The sequence below is a fragment of the Eleutherodactylus coqui genome, chromosome 12 (assembly GCF_035609145.1).
Source record: "Eleutherodactylus coqui strain aEleCoq1 chromosome 12, aEleCoq1.hap1, whole genome shotgun sequence".
NCBI lineage: Eukaryota > Metazoa > Chordata > Amphibia > Anura > Eleutherodactylidae > Eleutherodactylus > Eleutherodactylus coqui.
In genome coordinates, this window is record NC_089848.1 from 64,857,611 (window position 1) to 64,883,807 (window position 26,197).

The 26,197-nt window shown below is 45.4% G+C and overlaps 1 protein-coding gene and 1 long non-coding RNA gene across 3 annotated transcripts in view; one reads left to right on the forward strand and one right to left on the reverse strand.

Annotated features, from left to right (window-relative positions):
- Positions 1 to 14,283, reverse strand: part of LOC136587151 (uncharacterized) — a 66,287-nt gene extending 52,004 nt beyond the window's left edge. Inside the window, exon 1 of the long non-coding RNA XR_010787428.1 lies at positions 14,144 to 14,283. This is a non-coding gene — a long non-coding RNA (uncharacterized lncRNA). The remainder of the gene's footprint in view (positions 1 to 14,143) is intronic.
- IGF2BP3 (insulin like growth factor 2 mRNA binding protein 3) overlaps positions 1 to 26,197 on the forward strand; it is a 112,803-nt gene that overhangs the window by 80,181 nt on the left and 6,425 nt on the right. For both annotated transcript variants that reach the window (XM_066585668.1, XM_066585669.1), the window contains exons 4-13: positions 4,664 to 4,715; positions 4,797 to 4,860; positions 14,760 to 15,071; positions 15,263 to 15,397; positions 18,337 to 18,459; positions 18,556 to 18,691; positions 22,659 to 22,790; positions 22,955 to 23,074; positions 23,153 to 23,227; positions 24,318 to 24,449. In XM_066585668.1, the coding sequence (XP_066441765.1) occupies positions 4,664 to 4,715; positions 4,797 to 4,860; positions 14,760 to 15,071; positions 15,263 to 15,397; positions 18,337 to 18,459; positions 18,556 to 18,691; positions 22,659 to 22,790; positions 22,955 to 23,074; positions 23,153 to 23,227; positions 24,318 to 24,449 (1,281 nt within the window). The remainder of the gene's footprint in view (positions 1 to 4,663; positions 4,716 to 4,796; positions 4,861 to 14,759; positions 15,072 to 15,262; positions 15,398 to 18,336; positions 18,460 to 18,555; positions 18,692 to 22,658; positions 22,791 to 22,954; positions 23,075 to 23,152; positions 23,228 to 24,317; positions 24,450 to 26,197) is intronic.

A 26,197-nucleotide genomic window follows, 5' to 3' on the forward strand; every position in this document is an offset into this window, starting at 1 on the left:
GTTAGGCTAGCAAATGGATCTATACATTAGGCTGTATGCATAATGAGCCCTTTGTGGTGCAGTGTGTTAAAGCAGCAGAAATGCAGTCCTAAGCGCTCACTCATGACCTGAAGGTTGTGGGTTCAAACCCCACTTGGGTAGGTAGCCAGCTCAAGGTTGACTCTAAGGTCGGTAAGTACCCAGCCTGGGGTGTAAAGATGACTCTGCCAAGATGATGTCACAATGTGACACTATCCTAGGAATTGGTCATGACTCGGTGCTTGCACTGGGTGACTTTACCTTACCATACTGTGTATTGTTTTTTTGTTTTTTTTTTATTTCAATTGTGATTTTCGGAGTGGAAAAATGAAACTGAAATCGCACAAAAAATTGGAATGGAGATATTTACATGTCGTGTGTGTGTGTTTTTTTTTTAACTTGGAAGGACAGACAAAAAGGGCAAAGCGAGATCTATTTTGGTCCGATTTTTCAGACAAGAATGGCTCATTCAAGTCAATGGGTGCATGCAAAAAACAGCACTTGTGTGATGCAAGTGCAATTTCACTTTAAACACATGTGACCATGGGGACCATAAACGCTTTCTGGTTCTCTTATTTTTTTATTCTCTTGGGCATATGGAAAGCTAATGCAGAATGCGTGTGAAAAACGTCCTCACATGAGCCTATGCTACCGTGTTTTACGCAGAAGCAATCTTTACTTTGACTTTCCATTGTACCTCACACAGTGTATGTATTACACTCCAAGATGGTATGTAATACTAGTGAGTGTTTGTTTTTTTTTTTTCCTTTTTTTAAACTTTAGTTATGTACTTATCCCCTATTGTATGTGTCACCTAGTATTACCTTGGTTAGTTATTCTTTACTGTCTGAAACTCCCCAGCCTCTCTTCCTTGGATTGTCATATGATCTTATTTCTGACCAGCTTTAGATCTACTGTACTTGGGGTTATAGGTTCATTTTCTAGTCAGTTCCTCAGTTTGTGAAATGCTGTTACATGGATCTGCCTTGGAAACTGTGAGGGGTAGACAGTCGTTACAGTTACTGATGATCGCACAGCTCCTGTCAAACAGTTATAATAGAGGAGATCACAGCCCATTCTTCTGACTGTATACCCAGACTTACCTAATGCTGGGCTGATGTATCATGAGATTGATTTGAAAGTGAAAATTAAAGAAAAAAATCGCAGCATTGAGAGGACGCCTGACAAAAGGCTGCACTGCGGGGAAGTGACTAGAATATGCAAAAATTATGTTCGAAGTGTGAAAGGCAATAAGGTGACATGGACAAGCATGGGAAAAGTTGTGGGGTTTTCTTGTTTTTTTTTTTATCAGAGTGGCCTTTTGAGTGTTTCCAATCCACGGTTTTATGGCTGAGGAATAAGATCACGGTTTGAGGACTTGTTGGCTCCCCCAACTTGTAACACCCAGTTGTTAGGTAATTCATGAATTTTTGTAGGATTAAGGCTGGTGACACTGCCATATTTTGGCAGCTGTCTTGTGCCCATAAAACAAAAGGGCATCCCGGCCTGACCTTAGGTCTTTTGACTTGAACCCTGGGCATCATACAGCCCTGTGGTCAGGACAGGATGCTCTTCCATATAGCGGATGCAAAACGGCGCCCAAAATCCAGCCGTGTCATCAGCCTTAAAGGAATGGCAGTGTGGAGTTCTACGATAAGATGCTCCAGTCCAAAATTGTTTCATGTGGTATACAGATATTTCCTGAACCTATCAGGAGGGATGAGAAGTCCTCTTTAAACTATATGCTCTACAGAAAATGGGGCCATGTGCCCTTTTAAACCTTAATGTGGCAGTGGCGGTTGGAGGTGCTTCTCCATATTTTGGTGCTAGAATGTCCCAAGTCCAGCAGATGGCTGAATTCCACTTGAAATCTTGCATACCTTTTATACTGGATTATTGCTAAGCACCTTGCTGCTGGCTGATCCGGTCATGCAATGCATAAAGAATGCAAGGTCAACCTCTCCTTTTGCAGGCCTCGAAGAGCTTTCCATCATGTACGTCTACCTTCCTGTACCGTATCTTCACTGACTTCCAGGTTTCTCTGTAGGTTACACAATGTAACCCTTGTCTGCTGACCAAAGTCTTCGAAAGATAGTAGACACACTTGGCCCGACTGCTTATCATCCCTAAAATAAAGGTTCAGTCATTCTTGGATCTGATCTGTGTGGTCACTGCTTGTGTAATAGAGTGCTGTCACAAGAATCTATTTGGCGTCCCTGAGTGGGGATTATGTTACGGAGTGCAGTTTTTTTTTTTTGTTTTTTTTCCCCTTTTGTTTTTCTTTTTCATCCGAGGGATAGCTTTGTTCTGTTCTAGGAATTTTTGTGCTTTGAATATCCTATTCATCTGGCGCACAAGCTGGTCTGTTGCAAAGCGCCTGTCCACCCATGTTCTCCACTTTCAGAGTTGAGGGCAGCTGCAGGCCTTGCACATGGTAGTAAAACTCTGCATTTGCTGGTTACCCAATGAAGATGAAGCACATGAAATTTGAAGAAGTCTCTTGCGACTTCTCTTCACTCTCTCCTACCTCCTTACTACAGTGAAGGATTCGGATTACCACCCTGTAGGCTTCAAGGCCCTGCAAGCTTTCTTTTTTGAAGTGATTGTTTTGGGGTTTTTTTGTTTTTGTTTTTAAACATTTTTTTTGCTGCGGGGCATAAATTTACATCATGGGAGCAGGATACTTCCCGCAACAGGGCGTACACTTACGTCCTGGGCATAGCACGAGATCATAGGTGATAGCTGGCTTCCTGCTGCAACAGCAGGGGTGTATCGGAGCAGCGACCACCGCTGTTAACCCCTGACCTGCTGCGATCTATGTAGATCGTGTCATAGGAAAAATAATGTACAAAACAGAAAAAAAAAACTTTCTATACTTTTCTCATATTGGCATAAAAAAATTAAAGAAAATAAATAAAATCCCACATATGTGATATCGTTGTGTCCGTTACGATGTGTACAATAAGTTGCACATGCTTTTTATCCTGCACAGCAAAAAGCGTTAAAAAAAGCTAAAACTGCTAATTTTTAGCATTTTGCCTCCCAAAAAACGCAATAAGTAATCAGAAATGCCATGTACCCCAAAATGGTAGCAATAAAAATTACAGCTCGTATAGCAAAAAACAAGCCCTCGCAGAGCTCCGTACATAGAAAAATAAGTTATATGAATTTTGCGATGAAAACCCTTTCTTTGGATTTTTTTTAGTTTAAGTTTAAAAAAATAAAAAGAATTTTGGTATCGTAATCGTACCGACCCACAGAAAATTTTTGTCATTTATACTGCATCATTAACACTGTAAAAAAAAAAAAAAAAATTTATCGCAGAATTGATGCGTTTTCTCTCCGTTATCATTAAAAAAAATTTTTTTTACAATATAGTCTATGTACCCAAAAATGGCACCGATTAAAAACTACAGTTCGCCACGCAAAAAAACAACCCTTATACGGCCACGGAAAAATACAAAAAGTATGGCTTTTGAAAAATAAAGATGAAAAGCCACCAAAATAGGCCATGCCCTTAAGGGGTTAAGGGTAATTTTACTATGTACATTGTCCACTTGGCAGCATGTTATGGTAGACTACACTATGAAAAAAGTGTTTCTGAGAGAGAAAGGGGTCTTGAAGGTGCATCTGTGGGTTTAGGGAGAAATTTACTAAGCCTGGCACTTCCAATATTAGTGCGGTGACCCGAGTGGGAGGCCCGCCACGACAGGGGCGACCACGAGGAAATAAGATGGAATGTCAAGGGTGGCTCTGTGGTCTCTCCCATCTGCGGTGCCAGCTTGGTCTAGCCTAGTTATTCGCAGTATGTAAAAGTAGCATTAAAGAATCTGAATGTCACAGGACGCCAGCACCTCTTTTAGGCCGCTATTCACATGCGCGAAATAGAGTCCACAGTTTAATAATGTTTTCCAGGAACTCAACCGGAGGTGCATGGTTGAACTTTACTCCTAGGTTTTCAGCTTGGATTCTCCAACAAGTAGTAAATAGTGCGGAAATAACAATCCTCTTTACAGATATTCACTTCCTCACCTTCTATAGTCAGCCACACCACAACTTCGGGCCACTGCACTGGCTTGTTTTACTTCCCCGATATACGATGTATCTAATAAATGAGGCGCATCTCCGTGCACCTACATAGAAACGTACACCAGATCTGACCTGCTGGGCATTCTGGCTTCTGAAAAGCTGCAAGTTTTTGTGCAATCTGCGAGTTGAGCAAAAATGTGTGGATTTTAGGCTTTGTGCTGGCCTTGCTACTTTTGAGGGGAAGTAGGCAGGGCTTATCAGGAGGGGTGGGGCCACACGGATTGACAGATCTGTGCATAATTTACACCAAAAACTAACATATATTATGCCCTATATGCTAGGTTGTACTTTTCTGTGCATGTGCACGGAGATGCCAAGATGCAACGAATACATGAAGAGGCGTATTCTTGGGTGTATCTTGCATCAGGGAGAATTATACTAAAGACTGCCATTAGAAGTGCTGAGCTTGGTAAATGTCCCCCATAATTTACTTAGTCATTGAATGTAGTAAAATGTTCACTAGAACTTCTAAACATGAACAACGATGGCAATATATAACTATATCAGGCCTACATAAATCTGTATACAGGCACTCAACGCTGTATTTTCTTTCCAGGTACTGGACAGTCTATTGGCACAATACGGAACAGTGGAAAACTGTGAGCAAGGTAAGAAAATAAAGTAAGGGTTTTTAAGGGTTAATTGCTGCTTTATATTGGGATACATTAACTTTCTTCTTTTATCCATAGTGAACACTGACACTGAGACTGCAGTAGTGAATGTAACCTATGCGAATAAGGAACACGCAAGACAGTAAGTAATTAATTCTAGATAATGGATCAGGGCGGGGATTGTATGTATGCACATCTGTAGCAGAGCATGGTGCACAGAGGCAGGTTTATCAAAGATGTCTGCAACATTTTGTAGCTTTGGCTGGAATACCAACCAGGCATGGATGGAGCAGAAAGACAGCTGATCAGCATTGGTCATGGGCGGTGGAACCGTGCCTTTTCTGCCCAGTAGCCCATGCTAGTCAGTGTCCTGCATGGCGGCCACGGTAGTAAGTGTTCCCCCTATGGCGGCCACGGTAGTAAGTGTTCCCCCTATGGCGGCCACGGTAGTAAGTGTTCCCCCTATGGCGGCCGCGGTAGTAAGTGTTCCCCCTATGGCGGCCGCGGTAGTAAGTGTTCCCCCTATGGCGGCCGCGGTAGTAAGTGTTCCCCCTATGGCGGCCGCGGTAGTAAGTGTTCCCCCTATGGCGGCCGCGGTAGTAAGTGTTCCCCCTATGGCGGCCGCGGTAGTAAGTGTTCCCCCTATGGCGGCCGCGGTAGTAAGTGTTCCCCCTATGGCGGCCGCGGTAGTAAGTGTTCCCCCTATGGCGGCCGCGGTAGTAAGTGTTCCCCCTATGGCGGCCGCGGTAGTAAGTGTTCCCCCTATGGCGGCCGCGGTAGTAAGTGTTCCCCCTATGGCGGCCGCGGTAGTAAGTGTTCCCCCTATGGCGGCCGCGGTAGTAAGTGTTCCCCCTATGGCGGCCGCGGTAGTAAGTGTTCCCCCTATGGCGGCCGCGGTAGTAAGTGTTCCCCCTATGGCGGCCGCGGTAGTAAGTGTTCCCCCTATGGCGGCCGCGGTAGTAAGTGTTCCCCCTATGGCGGCCGCGGTAGTAAGTGTTCCCCCTATGGCGGCCGCGGTAGTAAGTGTTCCCCCTATGGCGGCCGCGGTAGTAAGTGTTCCCCCTATGGCGGCCGCGGTAGTAAGTGTTCCCCCTATGGCGGCCGCGGTAGTAAGTGTTCCCCCTATGGCGGCCGCGGTAGTAAGTGTTCCCCCTATGGCGGCCGCGGTAGTAAGTGTTCCCCCTATGGCGGCCGCGGTAGTAAGTGTTCCCCCTATGGCGGCCGCGGTAGTAAGTGTTCCCCCTATGGCGGCCGCGGTAGTAAGTGTTCCCCCTATGGCGGCCGCGGTAGTAAGTGTTCCCCCTATGGCGGCCGCGGTAGTAAGTGTTCCCCCTATGGCGGCCGCGGTAGTAAGTGTTCCCCCTATGGCGGCCGCGGTAGTAAGTGTTCCCCCTATGGCGGCCGCGGTAGTAAGTGTTCCCCCTATGGCGGCCGCGGTAGTAAGTGTTCCCCCTATGGCGGCCGCGGTAGTAAGTGTTCCCCCTATGGCGGCCGCGGTAGTAAGTGTTCCCCCTATGGCGGCCGCGGTAGTAAGTGTTCCCCCTATGGCGGCCGCGGTAGTAAGTGTTCCCCCTATGGCGGCCGCGGTAGTAAGTGTTCCCCCTATGGCGGCCGCGGTAGTAAGTGTTCCCCCTATGGCGGCCGCGGTAGTAAGTGTTCCCCCTATGGCGGCCGCGGTAGTAAGTGTTCCCCCTATGGCGGCCGCGGTAGTAAGTGTTCCCCCTATGGCGGCCGCGGTAGTAAGTGTTCCCCCTATGGCGGCCGCGGTAGTAAGTGTTCCCCCTATGGCGGCCGCGGTAGTAAGTGTTCCCCCTATGGCGGCCGCGGTAGTAAGTGTTCCCCCTATGGCGGCCGCGGTAGTAAGTGTTCCCCCTATGGCGGCCGCGGTAGTAAGTGTTCCCCCTATGGCGGCCGCGGTAGTAAGTGTTCCCCCTATGGCGGCCGCGGTAGTAAGTGTTCCCCCTATGGCGGCCGCGGTAGTAAGTGTTCCCCCTATGGCGGCCGCGGTAGTAAGTGTTCCCCCTATGGCGGCCGCGGTAGTAAGTGTTCCCCCTATGGCGGCCGCGGTAGTAAGTGTTCCCCCTATGGCGGCCGCGGTAGTAAGTGTTCCCCCTATGGCGGCCGCGGTAGTAAGTGTTCCCCCTATGGCGGCCGCGGTAGTAAGTGTTCCCCCTATGGCGGCCGCGGTAGTAAGTGTTCCCCCTATGGCGGCCGCGGTAGTAAGTGTTCCCCCTATGGCGGCCGCGGTAGTAAGTGTTCCCCCTATGGCGGCCGCGGTAGTAAGTGTTCCCCCTATGGCGGCCGCGGTAGTAAGTGTTCCCCCTATGGCGGCCGCGGTAGTAAGTGTTCCCCCTATGGCGGCCGCGGTAGTAAGTGTTCCCCCTATGGCGGCCGCGGTAGTAAGTGTTCCCCCTATGGCGGCCGCGGTAGTAAGTGTTCCCCCTATGGCGGCCGCGGTAGTAAGTGTTCCCCCTATGGCGGCCGCGGTAGTAAGTGTTCCCCCTATGGCGGCCGCGGTAGTAAGTGTTCCCCCTATGGCGGCCGCGGTAGTAAGTGTTCCCCCTATGGCGGCCGCGGTAGTAAGTGTTCCCCCTATGGCGGCCGCGGTAGTAAGTGTTCCCCCTATGGCGGCCGCGGTAGTAAGTGTTCCCCCTATGGCGGCCGCGGTAGTAAGTGTTCCCCCTATGGCGGCCGCGGTAGTAAGTGTTCCCCCTATGGCGGCCGCGGTAGTAAGTGTTCCCCCTATGGCGGCCGCGGTAGTAAGTGTTCCCCCTATGGCGGCCGCGGTAGTAAGTGTTCCCCCTATGGCGGCCGCGGTAGTAAGTGTTCCCCCTATGGCGGCCGCGGTAGTAAGTGTTCCCCCTATGGCGGCCGCGGTAGTAAGTGTTCCCCCTATGGCGGCCGCGGTAGTAAGTGTTCCCCCCATGGCGGCCGCGGTAGTAAGTGTTCCCCCCATGGCGGCCGCGGTAGTAAGTGTTCCCCCCATGGCGGCCGCGGTAGTAAGTGTTCCCCCCATGGCGGCCGCGGTAGTAAGTGTTCCCCCCATGGCGGCCGCGGTAGTAAGTGTTCCCCCCATGGCGGCCGCGGTAGTAAGTGTTCCCCCCATGGCGGCCGCGGTAGTAAGTGTTCCCCCCATGGCGGCCGCGGTAGTAAGTGTTCCCCCCATGGCGGCCGCGGTAGTAAGTGTTCCCCCCATGGCGGCCGCGGTAGTAAGTGTTCCCCCCATGGCGGCCGCGGTAGTAAGTGTTCCCCCCATGGCGGCCGCGGTAGTAAGTGTTCCCCCCATGGCGGCCGCGGTAGTAAGTGTTCCCCCCATGGCGGCCGCGGTAGTAAGTGTTCCCCCCATGGCGGCCGCGGTAGTAAGTGTTCCCCCCATGGCGGCCGCGGTAGTAAGTGTTCCCCCCATGGCGGCCGCGGTAGTAAGTGTTCCCCCCATGGCGGCCGCGGTAGTAAGTGTTCCCCCCATGGCGGCCGCGGTAGTAAGTGTTCCCCCCATGGCGGCCGCGGTAGTAAGTGTTCCCCCCATGGCGGCCGCGGTAGTAAGTGTTCCCCCCATGGCGGCCGCGGTAGTAAGTGTTCCCCCCATGGCGGCCGCGGTAGTAAGTGTTCCCCCCATGGCGGCCGCGGTAGTAAGTGTTCCCCCCCATGGCGGCCGCGGTAGTAAGTGTTCCCCCCCATGGCGGCCGCGGTAGTAAGTGTTCCCCCCATGGCGGCCGCGGTAGTAAGTGTTCCCCCCATGGCGGCCGCGGTAGTAAGTGTTCCCCTCATGGCGGCCGCGGTAGTAAGTGTTCCCCTCATGGCGGCCGCGGTAGTAAGTGTTCCCCTCATGGCGGCCGCGGTAGTAAGTGTTCCCCTCATGGCGGCCGCGGTAGTAAGTGTTCCCCTCATGGCGGCCGCGGTAGTAAGTGTTCCCCTCATGGCGGCCGCGGTAGTAAGTGTTCCCCTCATGGCGGCCGCGGTAGTAAGTGTTCCCCTCAAACAAGTGCCTGACACTAATGACATGGAGGCTTGCTGGCTGGATAAGTACCCCAGCCCGCTTCTCACTGTGCACAGCATTACAGCGCTGTTAAAGTTTTCTTTGTAGGAGCTGACAGGCATCGCTAGCCTGACGGCTCCTAAAGAACAGCGTGCGGTCACATGGCTACGTCTGGCCTAAAGTCATGTGACCAGCGTCGTCAAGAGCGCGCTGAAAAAGTGAAAGAATTGCATCATGGGAACTTGATGGCGGCGCCATCTTTGAATCATTTAGCATGATAGTTTTACAAGGAGACTATAAGGCCGGCTTCACACGAGCGTGCCGGGCTCCGCTGCGGAATATTCTGCAGTGAAGCCCGTCACGGCGCCCCCCAGAGACCCCATACTTACCAGCGGAAGATAGCGTGAAGACGCTTCCCCGCCCACCGCTGTCGCGTCATGTGACACGCCCACCGCGTCACATGACGCGGCCGGCCGCGTCACGTGACACGCCGGCCGTGTCATATGACGCGGCGGCGGTAGGTGGGGAAGCGTTTTCACGCTATCTCCCGCTGTGTTATAGCGGGAGATAGTGTGAACGGACGGCTTCCATTGACTGCAATGGAAGCCGTCAGCGCGTACACCCGCAGCAAATAGAGCATGCTGCGGGTGAGGACGGGAGATTTCACGGTGCGAAATTCCGCGGTGGAATTCCGCATCGAGAGCATTGTGCTATTAGGTTCAATAGAACCTAATAGCAGCGGGCAACGCAGCGGATTTTTGCCGCGAATTTACGCGGCGTAAATCCGTTCGTGGGAAGGAGGCCTAAGGAAGATAAAGGTAAGCAGAATAACGTTTGTCGCACTGTATGTTATAATGCTTTTCCTTTACAGGGCATTAGTGAACAACTCCTTTAAGGCTATACAATTTTTGCCAGGGAAGGGGAACAGTTCAATTATTACCTTCTATATTCACTTAAATAACCTTCAGGCCATAAGTATACAGTCAGGAGAATAAGCTGTAGTCTACTCTATTATAACTGTGTGACCGAAGTTTCCACTTGTAAGCAGTTTTTGTGGTAGATCCATGTAACAGCCTCACACAGACTGAGATTGACTCGAAAATGAATCCATAACCCCAAGTAAATCTGAGATGGAATCCGAGGGGGAAAAAAACAAAACAAAACTGGGTGACTCGGAGAGAAATAACTTACCAAGGGAACGTTCGCTCACTTATATATACGCTGGGGGTGGGGATAGCTATATAATGAAAGGGGTTTTCCGTGGAACTACTATTGATGACATCTTCTCAGGGTAGGTTATCAGTAGTTAATAGTTGATTGGATGGGGTCCACCACTCGGGACCATGACCGATCAGCTGTCAGCGCCGCAACAGAGGTCGGAGCGGGAGCCTCTGTGCCGACCTTTCATGTAGTGGCCAGCGCTTGTAACTGCAGGCACGGCTTTCATTGAAATCAATAGAGGAGTTTTACCACGATTAGCGTGACGTTTGAAATGCCACGCTTATTGCGGTAAAAAGCAGGCTGTGTGAGTAGTAATATCTGCAGTTTGTCTGTTCTGCCAAGAGAGAAAAAATCATAAGTTACCTGTAAAAATGTTTTGCTTTTTTTTGCATGCAGCTATTCTGAAAAGTGGGGGTTTTTTTTTTTTTGTTTTTTTTTCCGACACGAGGTAGCTCGCCAAATATACTTATTTAGAAATGTGATTGTTCTGTGAATGTCCGCCAGCGAGTCCATGCGCAATATAGATTTAAATGTTTCCGTGCGGACACCAGCCATGGTCTGAGCCGGATTCCGCCGCAGGCTCTCGCATGCGGAATACGTCCGTCTATGTGAGACCGGCCTAAGTAGGTTTGACAGCTTGCTGTAACATCTGTTAGCCATTAAAAGGAATCCTATCTACAACATTACTTGGGCTTTTTACATGTAATGATTTTTAGTGCAAAATTCGTTCATACAAAAGCGCTATAATCGTCACATCTAAATGAAAAGCAATGGAGCACTGTTCGTTTACTTTTCGTTTGTCACTCAGTTTCAAAAAGCATTAAAAAAAATCATAGCTGGCTCGCTCGTTTCTCACGATGTCTAAACGCTCCCCGCGCAATGTTTCACATACTCGGAGATCTGCCTTTCTAAACATTCTGCACGAGTGTGAACTAGCGGCGACGTCACCCGCTCGTGCACTCGTTTAGCCAACAGTCGTCTCGCATAGGTACCAAACTTTTTTTTTTTTTCGAATGGTGAATGGGTCATTTCATTCATTCAGTATATTCCTTTCTCCATCTGTATTTATTTCATTGCGTGTACTGCCACCTATTGGCTGACTTTCCGCATTTGATACAATCAGTCACATAAATAAGAATGAAGAACTCCGGGAGTCGCTCCTTTTAGAGATTGAGAATCTGCTATGGTCTAGTGTCAATCCTTGCAGCATTCTGCTGGTGATGGACAAACAAATGTAGACAGCAGGCAATAAATGGTGTGTCCTCCTGTGGTTTAGGTTTATCTGTTTATACCAGGACAATGCAGACAAGGAAAATGTGACACAATGCAACCCTTCTAAATAGCTCACCTTCCAAAGAATGACCTGTTGTAGAAGTTTTTATGTTGCACATGTATCAGAATTTTTTTGTGTGTGGGGGGGGGGGGGGGGGTGTTAATACATCACAATGTATATTAAAGCCTAATATCCTGCAGTTTTCACGCTGACCACTAAACTCAATCTGACACTTCCTGTTCTGTATAGAAAGATTTTCAGTAGGTCTCATTATTGCAGGCAGGATTACAATGAAAGGTGGATATAAAGTCTCCACACTCCTCCTGCTTAAAATACCATATTTTTGTCATGTTAAAAAAAAAAAAAGAAAATCCAACAAAGATGAATCCTTTCAGATTTATTTCCACCTTCAGTGTAACCCATTATCTGTACAATTCAATTGAAAAGCATACTGAAATCATTTTAGGGTGGACAAATAAAAAAAACAAAAACACAAATGTGATTGCATAGATATACTCTAAAACGAATACTTTGCTTATGCACCCTTTGCCTTTATGATGGACACCTACTCAAAAAGACTGAATTCTATCAGCATAGCACATCATAACTTTGCCCACTCTTCTCAATCTGTCAGAATGCGAGGGCTACTGCCCTCTTCAGGTCAAACACAACTTTTCAATGGGATTTGGGGTCTGGGCTCTGGCTGGGCCATTTTAAAACTTTGATCATCTTCTGGCAAAGCCATTCTTTTGTTGATTTTTGGAGGTATACTTTGGGTCGTTGTCATGCTGAAAGGTGAAATTCATCTTCAGCTTTTTAGCAGAGACCGGAAGGTTTTGTGCCAAAATGGACTATTTGGAACTGTTCATAATTTCCTCCAACCTGACTAAAGCCTGAGTTTCAGCAGCAAGGTCCCCAAAGTATAATGCTGCCTCCACCATGCTTCACTATGAATTGGTGATGCGCAGTGTTGGCTTTGCACCAAAAATACTTTTTTGAATTTATGGCCAAAAAACTCAACCTTGGTCTCATCAGACATAACACGTTCTCACACATACTTTTGGCCAGCTCTATGTAGGTTTTGGCAAAACCTAGCCAGGCTTAGATGCTTTTTCGTTAGAAAAGGCTTCAGTCTTCCCACCCTACCCCACAGCCCAAACATATGAAGAATGCTCAAAAGGTGGTTGTCACATGTACTACACAACCAGTACTTGCCAGGAATTCCTGCAGCTCCTTTAATGTTGCTGTAGGCCTCTTGGCAGCCTCCCAGACCAATTTTCTACTACCCTTTTCATGAGCTTTTGAGGGATGTCCAGTTCTTGGTAATGTCACTGTTGTGCCAAATTTATTCCACTTCCTGATGACGTCTTCACTGTGTTCCATGAAATATGTAATGTCTTGGAAATGTTTTAGTCATCTTCTCCTGACTGATACCTTTCAACAATCAGATCCCTTTGATGTGCTGTAAGCGCTTTACGGCTTTTGCTGAGAAATGCAACTAAGAAATGTTAGGAAAATCCGACTAGAAGAGCAAAACTCTTTTATATGGTGGAAATCCGAATCCCTTTACATAATGGCAGCCATGTACTGATTACTGTATATCATTGGTTTAAATGTGATTGGCTGATCCTGAACACAACTACACACCCCAAGTATAAGAGGGTGTTCACAGCTATGCAACCACATTATTTTAGGATTTAGTTTTTCCACCCTAGAAAACTTCATCTTGTCTTTTAATGGAATTGTACAAATAACGGGTCACATTGAAGGTGGAAATAAAGCTGCAATCATTTTTTGTCGGGTTTCTTAACTTGACAAAAAGATAACATTTTAACATGTGTAGACTTTTTATATATCCAGTGTAGATAAGAGGGTCTAGTAGATAATCATAACTGGCCACAGAAGATAATCACAACTGGCCTTCTCCCCTCCCTGCACAGTGACCTCTGCGCACACAGATAAGAGCAGGCACAGAATGCTCACATAGAAGTCAGTGCGCCCCTTCCTGTCCACTATCTCTACAGCCCATAAAGCTGTTGTAAAGCATATGGCGAAATGCTGCTAAAGTGTACAAAACTTTGTCCTGGAACCCAGAGAAGGGGGAGGGACACTAATATTACCTGGCACTCTTTGTACAAAACCCACTAGACCAAGACTGACATTACCAGTAATAACACTAGATAAGGGCCAAATAAATAATGCTGACATACCATGACCATATATTACCGCATAGTGATTAAAATCACCATACTGTCACTAAACAAAGACTGCTACAAAGATTGGTATTGCCAATAATACTATGAGGACCAGACTGTGACCAAATACCTCCCATAGTGGTGTTAAAAAATGTAAACAAAAACCAATATTAACCCCATTAAGTAACCATAGCACGGTAGATACCAGTTTACCAGTTCATTGTAACCGTACACAAGTACTCTTCAGACTGTATAAATGAGTACAGTACACTTCTAGTGATCACAGGTAACATCTCCTCTCTGAGTTAGTTCACTTTCCCTTTTCTGCCTCTGGCCCAGACTGCAATCATGACTTCTCCCGGTCACAACTTGTCTCTGCAGAATTTGACACACGGACATCTTTGACTCCTCAGTTTTCCAGCCACCTGCCTTCTATTTTCACACCTTGTATACAATCTTCCCATCCATAGTGCCCCAGATAGTAGTAATGCATAATAGTATCTGTTTTTTGTTCTCCCTTTAGGCCCCACACAGTTATTACCACCTTCAGTGACCCTTTGTATGCCCATACTCAGTAATTCCCCTCATGGCCTCCTTTGTGGTGGTAATGCCCCTCCTGCCCCACCCCTTTCTAGTAGTAGTAGTACTGCCCCTCAGGGTTACTTTTTAGCAATAATGTCCACCATGGCTGACTTCTAGTAATGATGATAATATCCCACTTGCCTCTTACATGCATTAAATAAAAAATGCATAGACTCACCTGAGTCGATCCTCCTGGTCTCTACAGATCCTACGACAGCGGCCCCACACTGACTTCTGTGTTGCACATGATCACGATTGCTATGTCTAGTCCTGAGGCCACATGATCTGCAGAGGCTGGGAGGATCAGGTGTCTGTATAGTATCTTATTTTGTCACTTATGCAGCAAAATCTTTAGAAAGTGTCTTCTCCAGCATCGGCCCACCCAGATTTTTTCTGATTGGTTCAATGGCCAAGTCCGCCCGTGGCTGTGACTGATCTAAACTTGTGCAGGCTACACATGAGAAAATAAACCCGTTATGCCCCAATGTGAAAATTGGAACTGTGTAATCTCAAGTGCACCTATGGGCATGCGCCCTTATACTACTACCATAGAGGTTTTAGGGGTTTTGCATTTACACCTGTCGTAGATTCCATAGGTGAAGAAAAGACTCCAAAATCAACTGCCTTTTTTGTTGAACTGTATAACCAATAATACTGTTAAATTAGAATTTTATTTGCAATGTTGCCAGTGTCTTCCATATGCAATAGTAATGTAATGTGTGTGGTTTCACCTTTTATTGAAAATAAGTTGTGTTGTGACGCTTTTTCTTATCCACTCCTCACCCTATAACTAGGGGGCTTGAAAAACTGAACGGCTATCAGCTTGAAAACTATTCCCTCAAAGTGACGTACATTCCCGATGAGATGGCTGCACAACAAGCTCCCACTCAGCAGCTACAGCCCCAGCCCTCTCAACACCCACCCCAAGGAAGACGTGGATTTGGACAAAGGGGACCTCCTAGGCAGGGTTCACCAGGTGCTGCTGCGAGACCTAAACCTCAGTCGGAGGTTCCACTACGTATGCTGGTTCCTACACAATTTGTAGGAGCGATAATTGGAAAAGAAGGCGCGACTATCAGGAACATTACTAAACAGACCCAATCAAAGTAAGTTTAACTATTCAGTAATGCAGACACACGTAACAGGATGCCAATATGCATACTTAGAGGGAACCGCTTCATTGGTTGAATCCAAAGGCCTCTATCATGCTCTGGTGACCAGTAAGCTTGTTCTATACTGTAGTACTATTCGGTAAATGCAATGTGAAACTAAAATCTACCACATTCCTTCCTCACAGAATTGATATTCACCGTAAAGAAAATGCTGGCGCGGCAGAGAAACCAATTACCATTCACTCAACTCCAGAAGGCTGTTCAACAGCTTGTAAAATAATAATGGAGATTATGCAGAAGGAAGCTCAGGATACCAAGTTGTAAGTAAAGGGCATAAATTGGTGATCTACAATATTCTCTACTATTGAAAGGAAATTCAGACTGGTGGGAAGTGGGGTGTTTGTGGTGTGTTTTTATTTTTATTTGTGGTGTTGCACTTAAGTAAATGCACTCGTTATAAAAAAAGAAAATCAAGCGCCTAGAATGAGTTGTCGGAATTGAATGAAACTTTTTTTTTTTTTTAAATCTATAGGTGTAGCATTGATAAAGGTGATAGCAGGAAAAAAGGATAATTGCGGAAAACTGACCCCTTGTAGGGATGCTCTAATACCCTGTCGTACCGCCTCTAGCTTGGATGCAAGATGTGATTCGGGTGGGCATGGAGGCTCTAGTACCCTGTTGTACAGCCTCTACCTTGGATACAAGATATGAAACCGGGGGCATGGAGGCTCTAGTACCCTGTTGTACTGTCTCTAGCTGGAATAAAAGATGTGATATGGGTGGGCATGGAGGCTCTAGTACCCTGTTGTACTGCCTGGTATTAGTGTATCTTGACGCCACCAGGAATTCCAAGATTGACGGGGTGACGCCCCCTGATGCTGATTGGCTTAACAGCCTCTTAGACAGCAGGTGCTGGAAGGCCACTAAAGATGTCTTGAAAAAGGGATACAGCGGCGGCCAGCGCTGCAGCCGTGCACCCACATCTGCAAGGAAGTTTCCGTGCGTCCGAACGCGGTGTCGGTGTAGAAGGGGTGCGCAGCGTCCGATTGCCAGTTGGGAGTGCGTGAGCGGCCGTCACGGAGCACACATGTGGCCGCCGGCACGGCGCTTACAGCCAACTGCCAGGAATTGGCAGCGGACGCGTAGGATGGATGCCTTAAATGCCAGCCGGTACTGAGGTGAGATGTTGCACTGTCTGCATTCATTTCTGCCGGCTGTGGATGGTTAGGCTGAGGGTTACAGTTCTTCTTAGGCTTAGATGATGAAATGTAAATGCTGGCATGTTACAGCGGTAACATGGCAGCATTTACAGGTAATAATGTAAGTCTAACAAGAACTGTAACCCTCTGCTTAACCATCCACACCGGCAGAAATGTCTCCACAGGCTGCTAGGCCCTTCCTAACTTGAGCCAATCGTGTGCTAGGGGTGTGATAGGGGCGTTCCTCCTGTCAAACCTCTAGCTTCCAGTGATGTCAAGATACACTAATACCGTACTGCCTCTATCTTGGATACAAGATGTGATAAGGATGGCCAAGGAGGCATACAGGTTCTGTATGGCATCCTACAGCACTTTTCAAGTTTGCTGTAACTCAGCCTAGATTATGCGAACTTGTAGGCTGTTGAATTTGGTGTCCCAGATGTTCCCATACACGTTCTATTGGTAATAAATATGGCGACCTAGTAGGCCACGGAAGTGTGGTAATGCTGTGGAGGCATTCCTTTGGCACCCTTGCTGTGTTCCTGTTGGAAAGTGCCTCTTGGAAGCCCTGCCATGAAAGGCAACACATGTGGCTGCAGGATGTCCTGAAGATATAGCTGAGCTGTTATTGTTCCTTGTACCACTACTAGGGTTGACCAACTGTTGTATGTAATGGCCCGCTCAGTCAAGCGCTTGTGTAAATGGTTATGAAAAACCCAAAGGCCTGCAACGCTGGTGCCACTTTCCTCTGGATGGTGGACAATGAAACAGTTGGAGCTGCTCGTGATTGTCGGTTGATCCTCTCTTCTGGTGGTCTGTCAAAAGCATCCTAAGCCTTGTCACCTGCTGGTCTCGGAACCTCCTGAGTTTGGTCATAACAGCCCATGTGGGCAAATACCTATACAACCACACAGTTTCTTGCATCCCAATAATATGCCCCCTCTCAAAAACTGTTAACTGAGCTAAATATCTTTGATAGCAGTCGTCGAGCTCTACACAAGCAGAAAAAGATCACTACACACAAGTGGCCTCTTAAAAAAAAAAAAAAAAAAAAAAAACTTTTATAGGCCAAGGGTGGTGGAACCACTTTTAGAATCTCAAGTGACAAGACTGTTCATCTAATCACACAACATCTCTAATCATTTGCATATCTGCTGAGTTTGCCAGCAAAACAACTCCTCCTAAGGGCGCGATTTTTTTATTTTTTTTTGGACAGTGTAATTAGATAAAGAAGATCAAAACCTTTTTTTCAACATGAGGCTGTCTGCACATGGGCGATCCGGATTTCACCTGTGGGAGCCCACAGCGTACCTTCTGTTTACTGCATTGCGGATGACCGTGGACACTTGTCGGCCATGCGTAGTACAAATTTTTTCTTTTAAATATTTTTTTCCCGCACCGTCAGAAGGCGATGACTTAGGTAGTACCCCACGGCCTATCCGCTATATCAACTGCAGATGGGCTGAGGGTCGGACGGCTTCCATTGACTTCAATCGAACCCGTCTGTGCGAATTCTGCACAAAAATAGAACATGCTGCAATTTTAAATCCATTTGCAGAAATCTCTTTTCGCTCATCTGAGCGGACATGCGAATGTTCTATTTTTTTCAATAGTTGCGGAATACTGCAGATCTTCCGCTTGGGTGACTATCGCGGATTCCGTAACTGAAATCCGTTTGCGTGCAGCCGGCCTGACTTTTGGAGCCCACAATAGAGGCCTACTTGATGCATCAGAAACCTAGATCAAGGTAAAACTGTATGAATCCTGAACAACTTTGAATCAACATGTTCTTCATCTAAAAATGTAAAGTTTTCCAAACTGAAAACGCAGGGACCTAAAGGCACGAATGATTCTCCATGTAAATCAGCAAGGAAGCTTGTAGTGACCGCTTGTCATGCTGGCCTACATGGTCACAGTAGTAAAGAATGAAGTGTTTTTTTTAGGTATAGAAAAGAAATTGATGTAAAGAATCAACCCTTCATAACCAAGTAAATCACTTAAAAATGATACTTTTCAGAAATGCCGATTGTTCTAACTTTGAACCACTTGATATTTTTTAGCACAGAAGAAATTCCCTTAAAAATACTAGCACATAATAACTTTGTTGGACGTCTTATCGGTAAGGAAGGAAGAAACCTAAAGAAAATTGAGCAGGACACGGATACAAAAATCACAATATCTCCGTAAGTTCATCAAACCCAGACGAGCTGCTTTTTTTTCTTTATTTTTTTCTCTAATGGGGTACTCCCTAACTATTTTTTTTCTATTTATGGCCATAGACTTCAGGACTTGACACTGTATAATCCTGAACGGACTATTACAGTAAAAGGCAGCATTGAGGCATGTGCCAAAGCTGAGGAAGAAATAATGAAAAAAATTAGGGAGTCCTACGAAAATGATATTGCGGCTATGAATGTAAGTGATTGTTCGGTGGGATCTGGGTGGGTGGGAGGTGGGAATGTATTCCTATAACATTGTACAGAGTTTAGCATGAAGCTGGAACGGAAATGATCCAACCTGAATGGAATGATGTTTCAGATTCTCTAGGACTTGGTAGAGCTTTAATCTTGCTGCAGAAATGCTCTTTAACCCCTTCTTTGACAAGCTCCTTCTAGAAGTATACTCTTAGCTGTCTCTGGGTGAACTGGTGTTATGTACATTATATGAATCATTTTGACTGTATTGTTTCTCTTAATCACAGTTCGACTATCTTTTTGTTTTGCTTTGTGATTCATACGTAGCCAATTAAGCGTAACCATGTGTAGGAATTCTACTCGGCCCTTTGTTTAGGAGTGTAATTCCATAATGTGCTCCCTCATTCTTCTCCTCTAGTTATTATGCATCTTCCTTTTTTAAAACTGCTCTAGGAAATGGAAGACCACATAACAATTTGTTTCTGGGGTTTGTGCGCTCTTTATTTATTTTTTTTGTTTGTTTGGGGGGTTGTGTCTGCACCGAATTTCCTTCTTAAAGCCTTTTTTTTTTTTTGCAATTGTAAAATTTTTGAGAAGGGGGGGGGGGGGGAGAAGCTCAGATTACAAAAAAAAAAAATTCAACAAAAGAGCTAAAATTTACGTGCGCAGTACGCAGAGAATATAGCCCATTGATTTCAATGGGTTTGTTCACCTTTCCGTAGTTTTCACTTGCCTTTCGGTTGCGCAAAAAACCTGAAGAATGCTCCATTTAGCTGTGCACCAAAGGTCCCCGTGCAAGTCAATAGGGGGTTCGCAAATGTTCGTGCAATAGGCAAGGAGATGCGTGATATGCTGGATAATTCTGCTGGGAAGAAACACATCTGGAACTTATTAATTTAGCAATTTCCACCGATGCATCTTTGCCGAGCAAAATACCCCAATCTGCACGCAAAAAAACCCTCATTCAGTGCACAAAGTTACATTGAGACGTGCGCAAATTTATATAGGTTTGTTTGAAGTAGCTCATAAACATACAGTTTTAGAATGCTTGAGTAGGACCCTCCCTAACACCTGATTAGAGGGCCACTGTGATGGGCTTTGCATGCTTGGTTGTTTGTGTTTATTTCAGTTTTTTTCTTGTGTTGGGAGTTTTGTGGCTGTCCTGCAGTGTTAGTGGTCTGCCTAGGGTTGCAACAGCCAGATCTTTTTAGCAATTGGTTGTTCAGCAGGGCAGCCCCTTCATTTTTTTTTACTGCCTTTCTCTTTCGAATTTGCCAGCCCTTAAAAAGAAACAAACAAAAAAAAACCTCCACTTTTTAACCCCTCTTCCCCACTGGTTACCTTGAGCTCTTTTGCTTCAAATGGCCAAGACTCTTGGCTTAAAATAAGACCAACAATGTGTCTTTGGCTGTAACCTAACTGGAGCTACAGGCATTTGAAGTTTTGAACAGGAATACTAAATTTACAGCTGTTACTTCAGTCTATGTGCAAAGCAAGAGGTGGGCAATGGGACATGCAGGTGGCAAAAAACCCCCTAATTCTTCTGCCTATTTCAGTGGAGGGGTATTATGAACTTTTGTTAGTTACTGCCCCTTATCAGTCAGAAAACATAGCTGATTATTATGTATGACGGATTTGTGTGGTATCACACCCATTAAGCGCTAAGGATTTGGGGAAATTTTTTTTGTTACGTAATTTCTAAAAATGGAATTAAGGCAACTGAGTTATGTGGTTTGTAGTTGGAGACAAAAAAAATTTAAAAATCTACATGTTTAAAGTGACCTTTTCCAAAAAGTTCTTCCAACTTTGATATGAATGTTAAGAACTTCCTGCAAAAGAGGAGTCCTCAAAAGAATCAAGGTGATCAGCACAGAGATAAAATGTAAAATCTCAAGTAACTTTATTACTACATGTTAAAACCCACCAAACATTGAGGAACAAAATTGGAACCCTTGCATGTTTTGAACAACTTAACTCACACTACGTGATTAAGACATGGCAGAACATGAATATTTATGAAGGACATCTGTGACTCTAGCAACAACTGATAATCCCAGTCATGCTTTACTGTGACTTCTTTTTTTTTTTCTGTTTAAATCACGAGAGGTTTGATTCATTCCTTCGATCGCTTGATTAACATTTCTTGTGAAACCATGTAGTAGTACTTGACCATCAAACCAGCGTCTCTTGTGAATGTTCATAACAAGGAATGACCTGCTGATCATATGATCACAAAACCTTGAAGCTGTTGCCTTGTAACTCATTTGTGATGAGATGTTGTAGGTTGAGAGTTTGTGTTTAGGAGCTACAACATAATTGTCAAACATAAGCGTTCCTATTTAATGCGTTAAAGGGGTTGTCCCACTTTAAGCTGCTTTCCTGCAGGAAATGGACAGCACTGTACATTGTGCAGTGGCCTGGTTTGGTACTGCAGCCTGAGTCCCATTCACTTCAGTAATTATAAGCCTGCAGTACCTACTTGGGCCATGGTGTATGGTCTGCTTCCTGCAGAAAAACAGCTTGAAGTGGTACAACACCTTTGATGTCTGCTGGGTTTTTACATGTTCTAATAATAAAGTTACTTGAGATTTTTACCTCTTACCTTTAGGCCTCCTTCACACGAGCGACATAAGATCACCACAAGAAAAATGGCAGCGATATTGCATCGGTAGTCCACAGTTTTGTGGTATTACAAAGTGGCGCAATTTTGTAGCACCACTTGTGAGGATTTTTGGGGCGGGAGAGGCTTGAAATTAAAGCCCTACCCTGAAAATAAGCCCTAGCTGCAAAAAGAAGCAAAAAAATAAAATGTTTCACCTAGAAGCGCTGTCCGGCTCTGCTGCATGTCTTCTTCCTGGTCCCTGGCAGTTGTCTTCAGCATCTCTTCTGGCCAGGGATTGGAAAATCCCCGCCTCCAGGAAGCCCTGCCTCTGATTGGCTGAAGTGTCACAGCACCCAGGGAGAAGACGTGCAGTGGAGCCGGACAGTGCTTCTAGATGTGTGTGTCGTTTGTTTTTGTGTTTTTTTTGGTTTTGTTTTTTTTTTTATGCAGCTAGTGCATCGCACTGTACAAAAAACGTGTTTTCATGCAACGCAACAGAGAGGAAGGCTCCATAGGGAAACGTGGGCCACAAAACCTCACAACTCGCATGCATATTGCGAAGTCCACAAGGTTTTTGACTCCCAATGTCACATGCTACAAAACATTGAGAATGTGGAGGAACTCATGGGCTTTTCATACATGTGTTTTTATAGCATTGTCGCAACACGTGAAAATTGCTTAACTTTGTCACCCGCGTGAACGAGGCCTTATACTGGATCACTTGGATTCTTTTGAAATCTGAAAGTACAGTTGGAGAAGAATGCTTCAGTTTCTGGATTGAGATAGGTTGCTCAAAGAATAACGTTCCCACGCTCCAGGGGTACGGTATAAATCAGTCTGTATAGAAGGGTGTCAAATAGATGGGACTGTCCCTTGTGTTTTGTGGGGGGTTCAATGTGCAAGAACCCCCTAGAAATCCCAGTTATACCTTCTGCTTGTTTACCAATACACCATTACTTTTTGAGGACTGCCCTTGCTTAAATCGTTTCTGGACTGAGCGATAAACTTAGCCCTTAGACCCATTTTTATTGACCAAGTATCAGGTCACCACATTGTTGGAATCTGCTTTGAAAAACTGGAATTTTTTTTTTTTCTTGCTGAGCCAACACAATCCCTTATTAGAAAAACGTTTACATGATAGTTTGCAAGAGGAGCAATGTACCTTAATTACCTAAATGATAAGAAACAATGGCTTGGCTGCTTGTATAGGAACCAATGTTGCCAAGAGAAAATTAAAGTTGCACCAAGTCCTGTTCTTTTTGACATTGACCTCAATTGGAAACCAGTGCAAATGCAACCGCATGAGTATTTTTAAATAGTTACTTTGAAGCTTTAAAACCTTCCATTTGTGTCTTATTCCCTACAGCTACAAGCTCACTTGATCCCTGGGTTAAACCTGAATGCATTGGGTTTATTCCCACCTTCTTCTTCAGGCATGCCACCTCCTTCAGTTGGGGTGTCTTCACCCACGACCTCCACTTCCTATCCACCTTTTGGGGTAAGAACTAATACATACAATATAATATAGTAACTGGGTTATCCCCTTTTGTCTGACATATATAATAGTTTAAAATACAGTATTGCGCTCAGAGGTACTAAACAGTGTAGCCCGCTCCAGTACTTCGAAGTATTGATAGAATTCTTTAACTCTCTTCCCCTTAGCAACAACCAGAGTCTGAAACAGTTCATCTTTTCATACCAGCATTGGCTGTAGGAGCAATTATTGGCAAGCAAGGACAACACATAAAACAGCTTTCACGTTTTGCTGGAGCCTCCATAAAGGTACGGGATCGTTGAGTACTATTTCTCTTCTACCCATAGTTTTGTTAACAACTTTGCTTAAGGCTGTGTTACTTTCAGATTGCTCCAGCGGAAGGACCAGATGCCAAACTGAGGATGGTGATCATCACAGGACCACCAGAAGCCCAATTCAAAGTAAGCCATGTATATTTGTGTTTGAGTGTCTATTTCAGAACATGCAGGAATATTGCATGATTGGACTGACTAATGAAGGCAATCAAAGAATACACCAGATACAAAGCTTGAGTCCGCTGTACTCTCCATGAATACACCAGGCTTCTAAACGAGGAGCCCCGTGTAGGTCCATTGCTTCTATTAGCTAAACAGCATAGTCCTTTTACTGCTTTGGCTAATGTGAAAGTGGACCTGTCTGATGACAAATCTGCTTTAAAGTAATCATACGTCTCATTTGAAAGTAATGTGTAACTCAAGCATACTAGAAAGGAACAATGTCATTTTTCACCCCACTTCTGTTGTTTTAATATGACTTTCTTGAAGTTGTGCTGCGTTTTTTGTTTTTTTTTTGTGACGTCTCTGAATGGTAACCAGCTTTTGGTCTAGACAATCACATGACTTCAAAATCCCAGATTAAAAACGCTGACATTACAAACTTTGGACAAATACCAAGTGAAGAGTGTGCTTCAGCTCTCTATCAAAAGCTCATTTTCTATTAACATGGCATTGCGTCAGGAGATCACCCCTTAGAAATGTGTATGAAAAGTGAGACTTTGCCTTTAACCCCCTCCACCCCCCCTTCCCTTCCCCAATTCCAGCAGTAGGACGGCCTCCGTTCGTTCTGCAGGAAAGGGGCATCATAAATAAAGTAGAATGAGCTATGTTTGTCCAAAACAAATGGCTGTTGTTGGAATTACAGACCGTTTGAAGTGGAGTTGGGAGTACTGATTTTATAGTTGTCACTCTTCTGTGTGTGTGAGGAAGGCGGGACCAAGCCTGCAGCAAACAATTGTGATTCTCCCGAATACCTCCCTGTCACAGAGGAGGGGTGATGTGAATTTTTGTTCATGTTATTACCCCCATTCCTCCTACTCCAATCAATCGGAGAGCATATTTGCTCTCTGATTGTCACACATGGGTTTTTACTCAGAAAAGGAGTGAAATGATGAGGACTTGCTCACCTAATCACTCCTGTACACCGTTTAACCCTGCAGATGATGCAGTCATTGCTGACCTTGACAGCTAAATGTTTTTAACTTTTTATATTTAGGCTCAAGGAAGGATCTATGGTAAACTTAAAGAAGAAAACTTCTTCGGACCTAAGGAAGAAGTTAAACTGGAAGCTCATATTAAAGTGCCATCATATGCTGCTGGACGTGTTATCGGCAAAGGAGGCAAAACTGTATGTGGTAAACCTGAATATAAATCGTCAATGTTAATAATCATTTCTATCTTGCATCTGTTTCAAGGATTAGGCTGACTGCACACAAACGGGTCGGATTCTGCCCCGGCCGGTGACCCCCGCTTACCTGTCCGCAGTCGTCTTATCTGTGCTGCGGACGTGCTGGCCGGCGCACATGCGTAGTACTGATTATGCCGCACCATTGCTAGGCGACGACACTAGTCCTGCGACCTTTCCGCAATGATGTTTGTGGAAGGCTCGCGGGTTGGATGGCTTCAATTGACTTCATAGGAAGCTGTCCTCATGGAATCCGCTTGAAAATATAGCATGCTGTGATTTCCGTTTTGGTTTTTTCCCCCGCAGGTGAAAAATCGCAAATTTCCGCTCATGGGCTGGAAAAATAGCTTTTCCATAGCATTCTATGGTCTATTTGCTGTGGAATCCAGAGGTGGACACCCGCTCCAGATTCCACAATGCAAATCCGTCTGTGTGCAGCCCCCTTACTGTAATAATGACTAAGATTTGTCTTTCTGAATTTTTTTTTTTTTTCTTCCCCCTCATAAGTTTATATATACACTCTCATTGCAAGAGATGTGGGTGCAAATGTAGATCTATTCCTGCTCAATCATTTCTCCTCATCTTGAAAATTGATCTATCAGCACTCCTAGGGTTAACACATTCTCAGAAAAGCCTATAGAATATTTTAGAATATTTTGTGCATCATAAACTAACTGGAAAAAAAAGATGAGGGGGTAAAAAAATTCAAAAAACCAAACCCTTCCCCCAGATGTGAACGTTGATTGTCCAAGCCAAACTTTATGATTTAGGTTCTCAGAGCTGCCCATTAATTCATAACTCATTAAGTGTTTTGTGAATGTGCAGTGAGGCGAGGAGGTTGGTGGGGAGAATTGTAATTATTAAATTAATTTGCCTTTTTATTCACCTCAGTCTGAATGAGATGTTTGTCCATCTACTGAAGTTTTCGCAGGCTATGGTGACGTGTTGGGTCTCTTTTTACATGGGACGACGGTCGGTCACTTCAGTTGTCCCAGTGATCGTCGCCTGTGCTTTTACACAGGAGCGATCATCAGTCAGTGAATGGCGGTAGAGCGGGACAGATTGTTCCGAACCGCTCACCTCCATTCATAGTAGACAGGTTGTTCTTCATAGGTAAACAATGGCCTGTTTATATGGAATGATGCAGCGGCAGACCAACGATAATCTACAGGAAAGATCCGATCATGGATTTATTGCTCATTGTTCTTCCACTGCATGTGTTTACACTGCACCGCTCCATCTGACTAGTGATTTGCGTGATCGTATAAAAGGGGCTTTAAAGGTGGCATGGCATAATAACTGAGAAGTCTTCAACTGTGGTCACTGCTTGAGTCCACGTGGTTGAGTTCATTCAGGGCTGCAGTAAAAGTTCCTAGCCACTGTAACTTCATGAGTTGTTTTTTTTTTTTTTTTCTTGAAACCATACTGTTGCATATAGATTTATTACTGCTTTTGGCTGCCTGCCCACGGCCGGATTGGATCCCTTTGCAAGGCTCGCACAGAAATAGGACATGTTGCAATTTGTTTACCGCACAAGTTTTTACGCGGTCAAATTGCGACTGTCTGCATAGGATTGCATTATCTAATGCAATCCTATGGCAGCGGGCACAGGCAGAAATTATGCGGGAAATCCTGCCGCGGAATTTTGGCCCGTGTGCAGGAGGCCATGATCATATATACTGTGATATCAC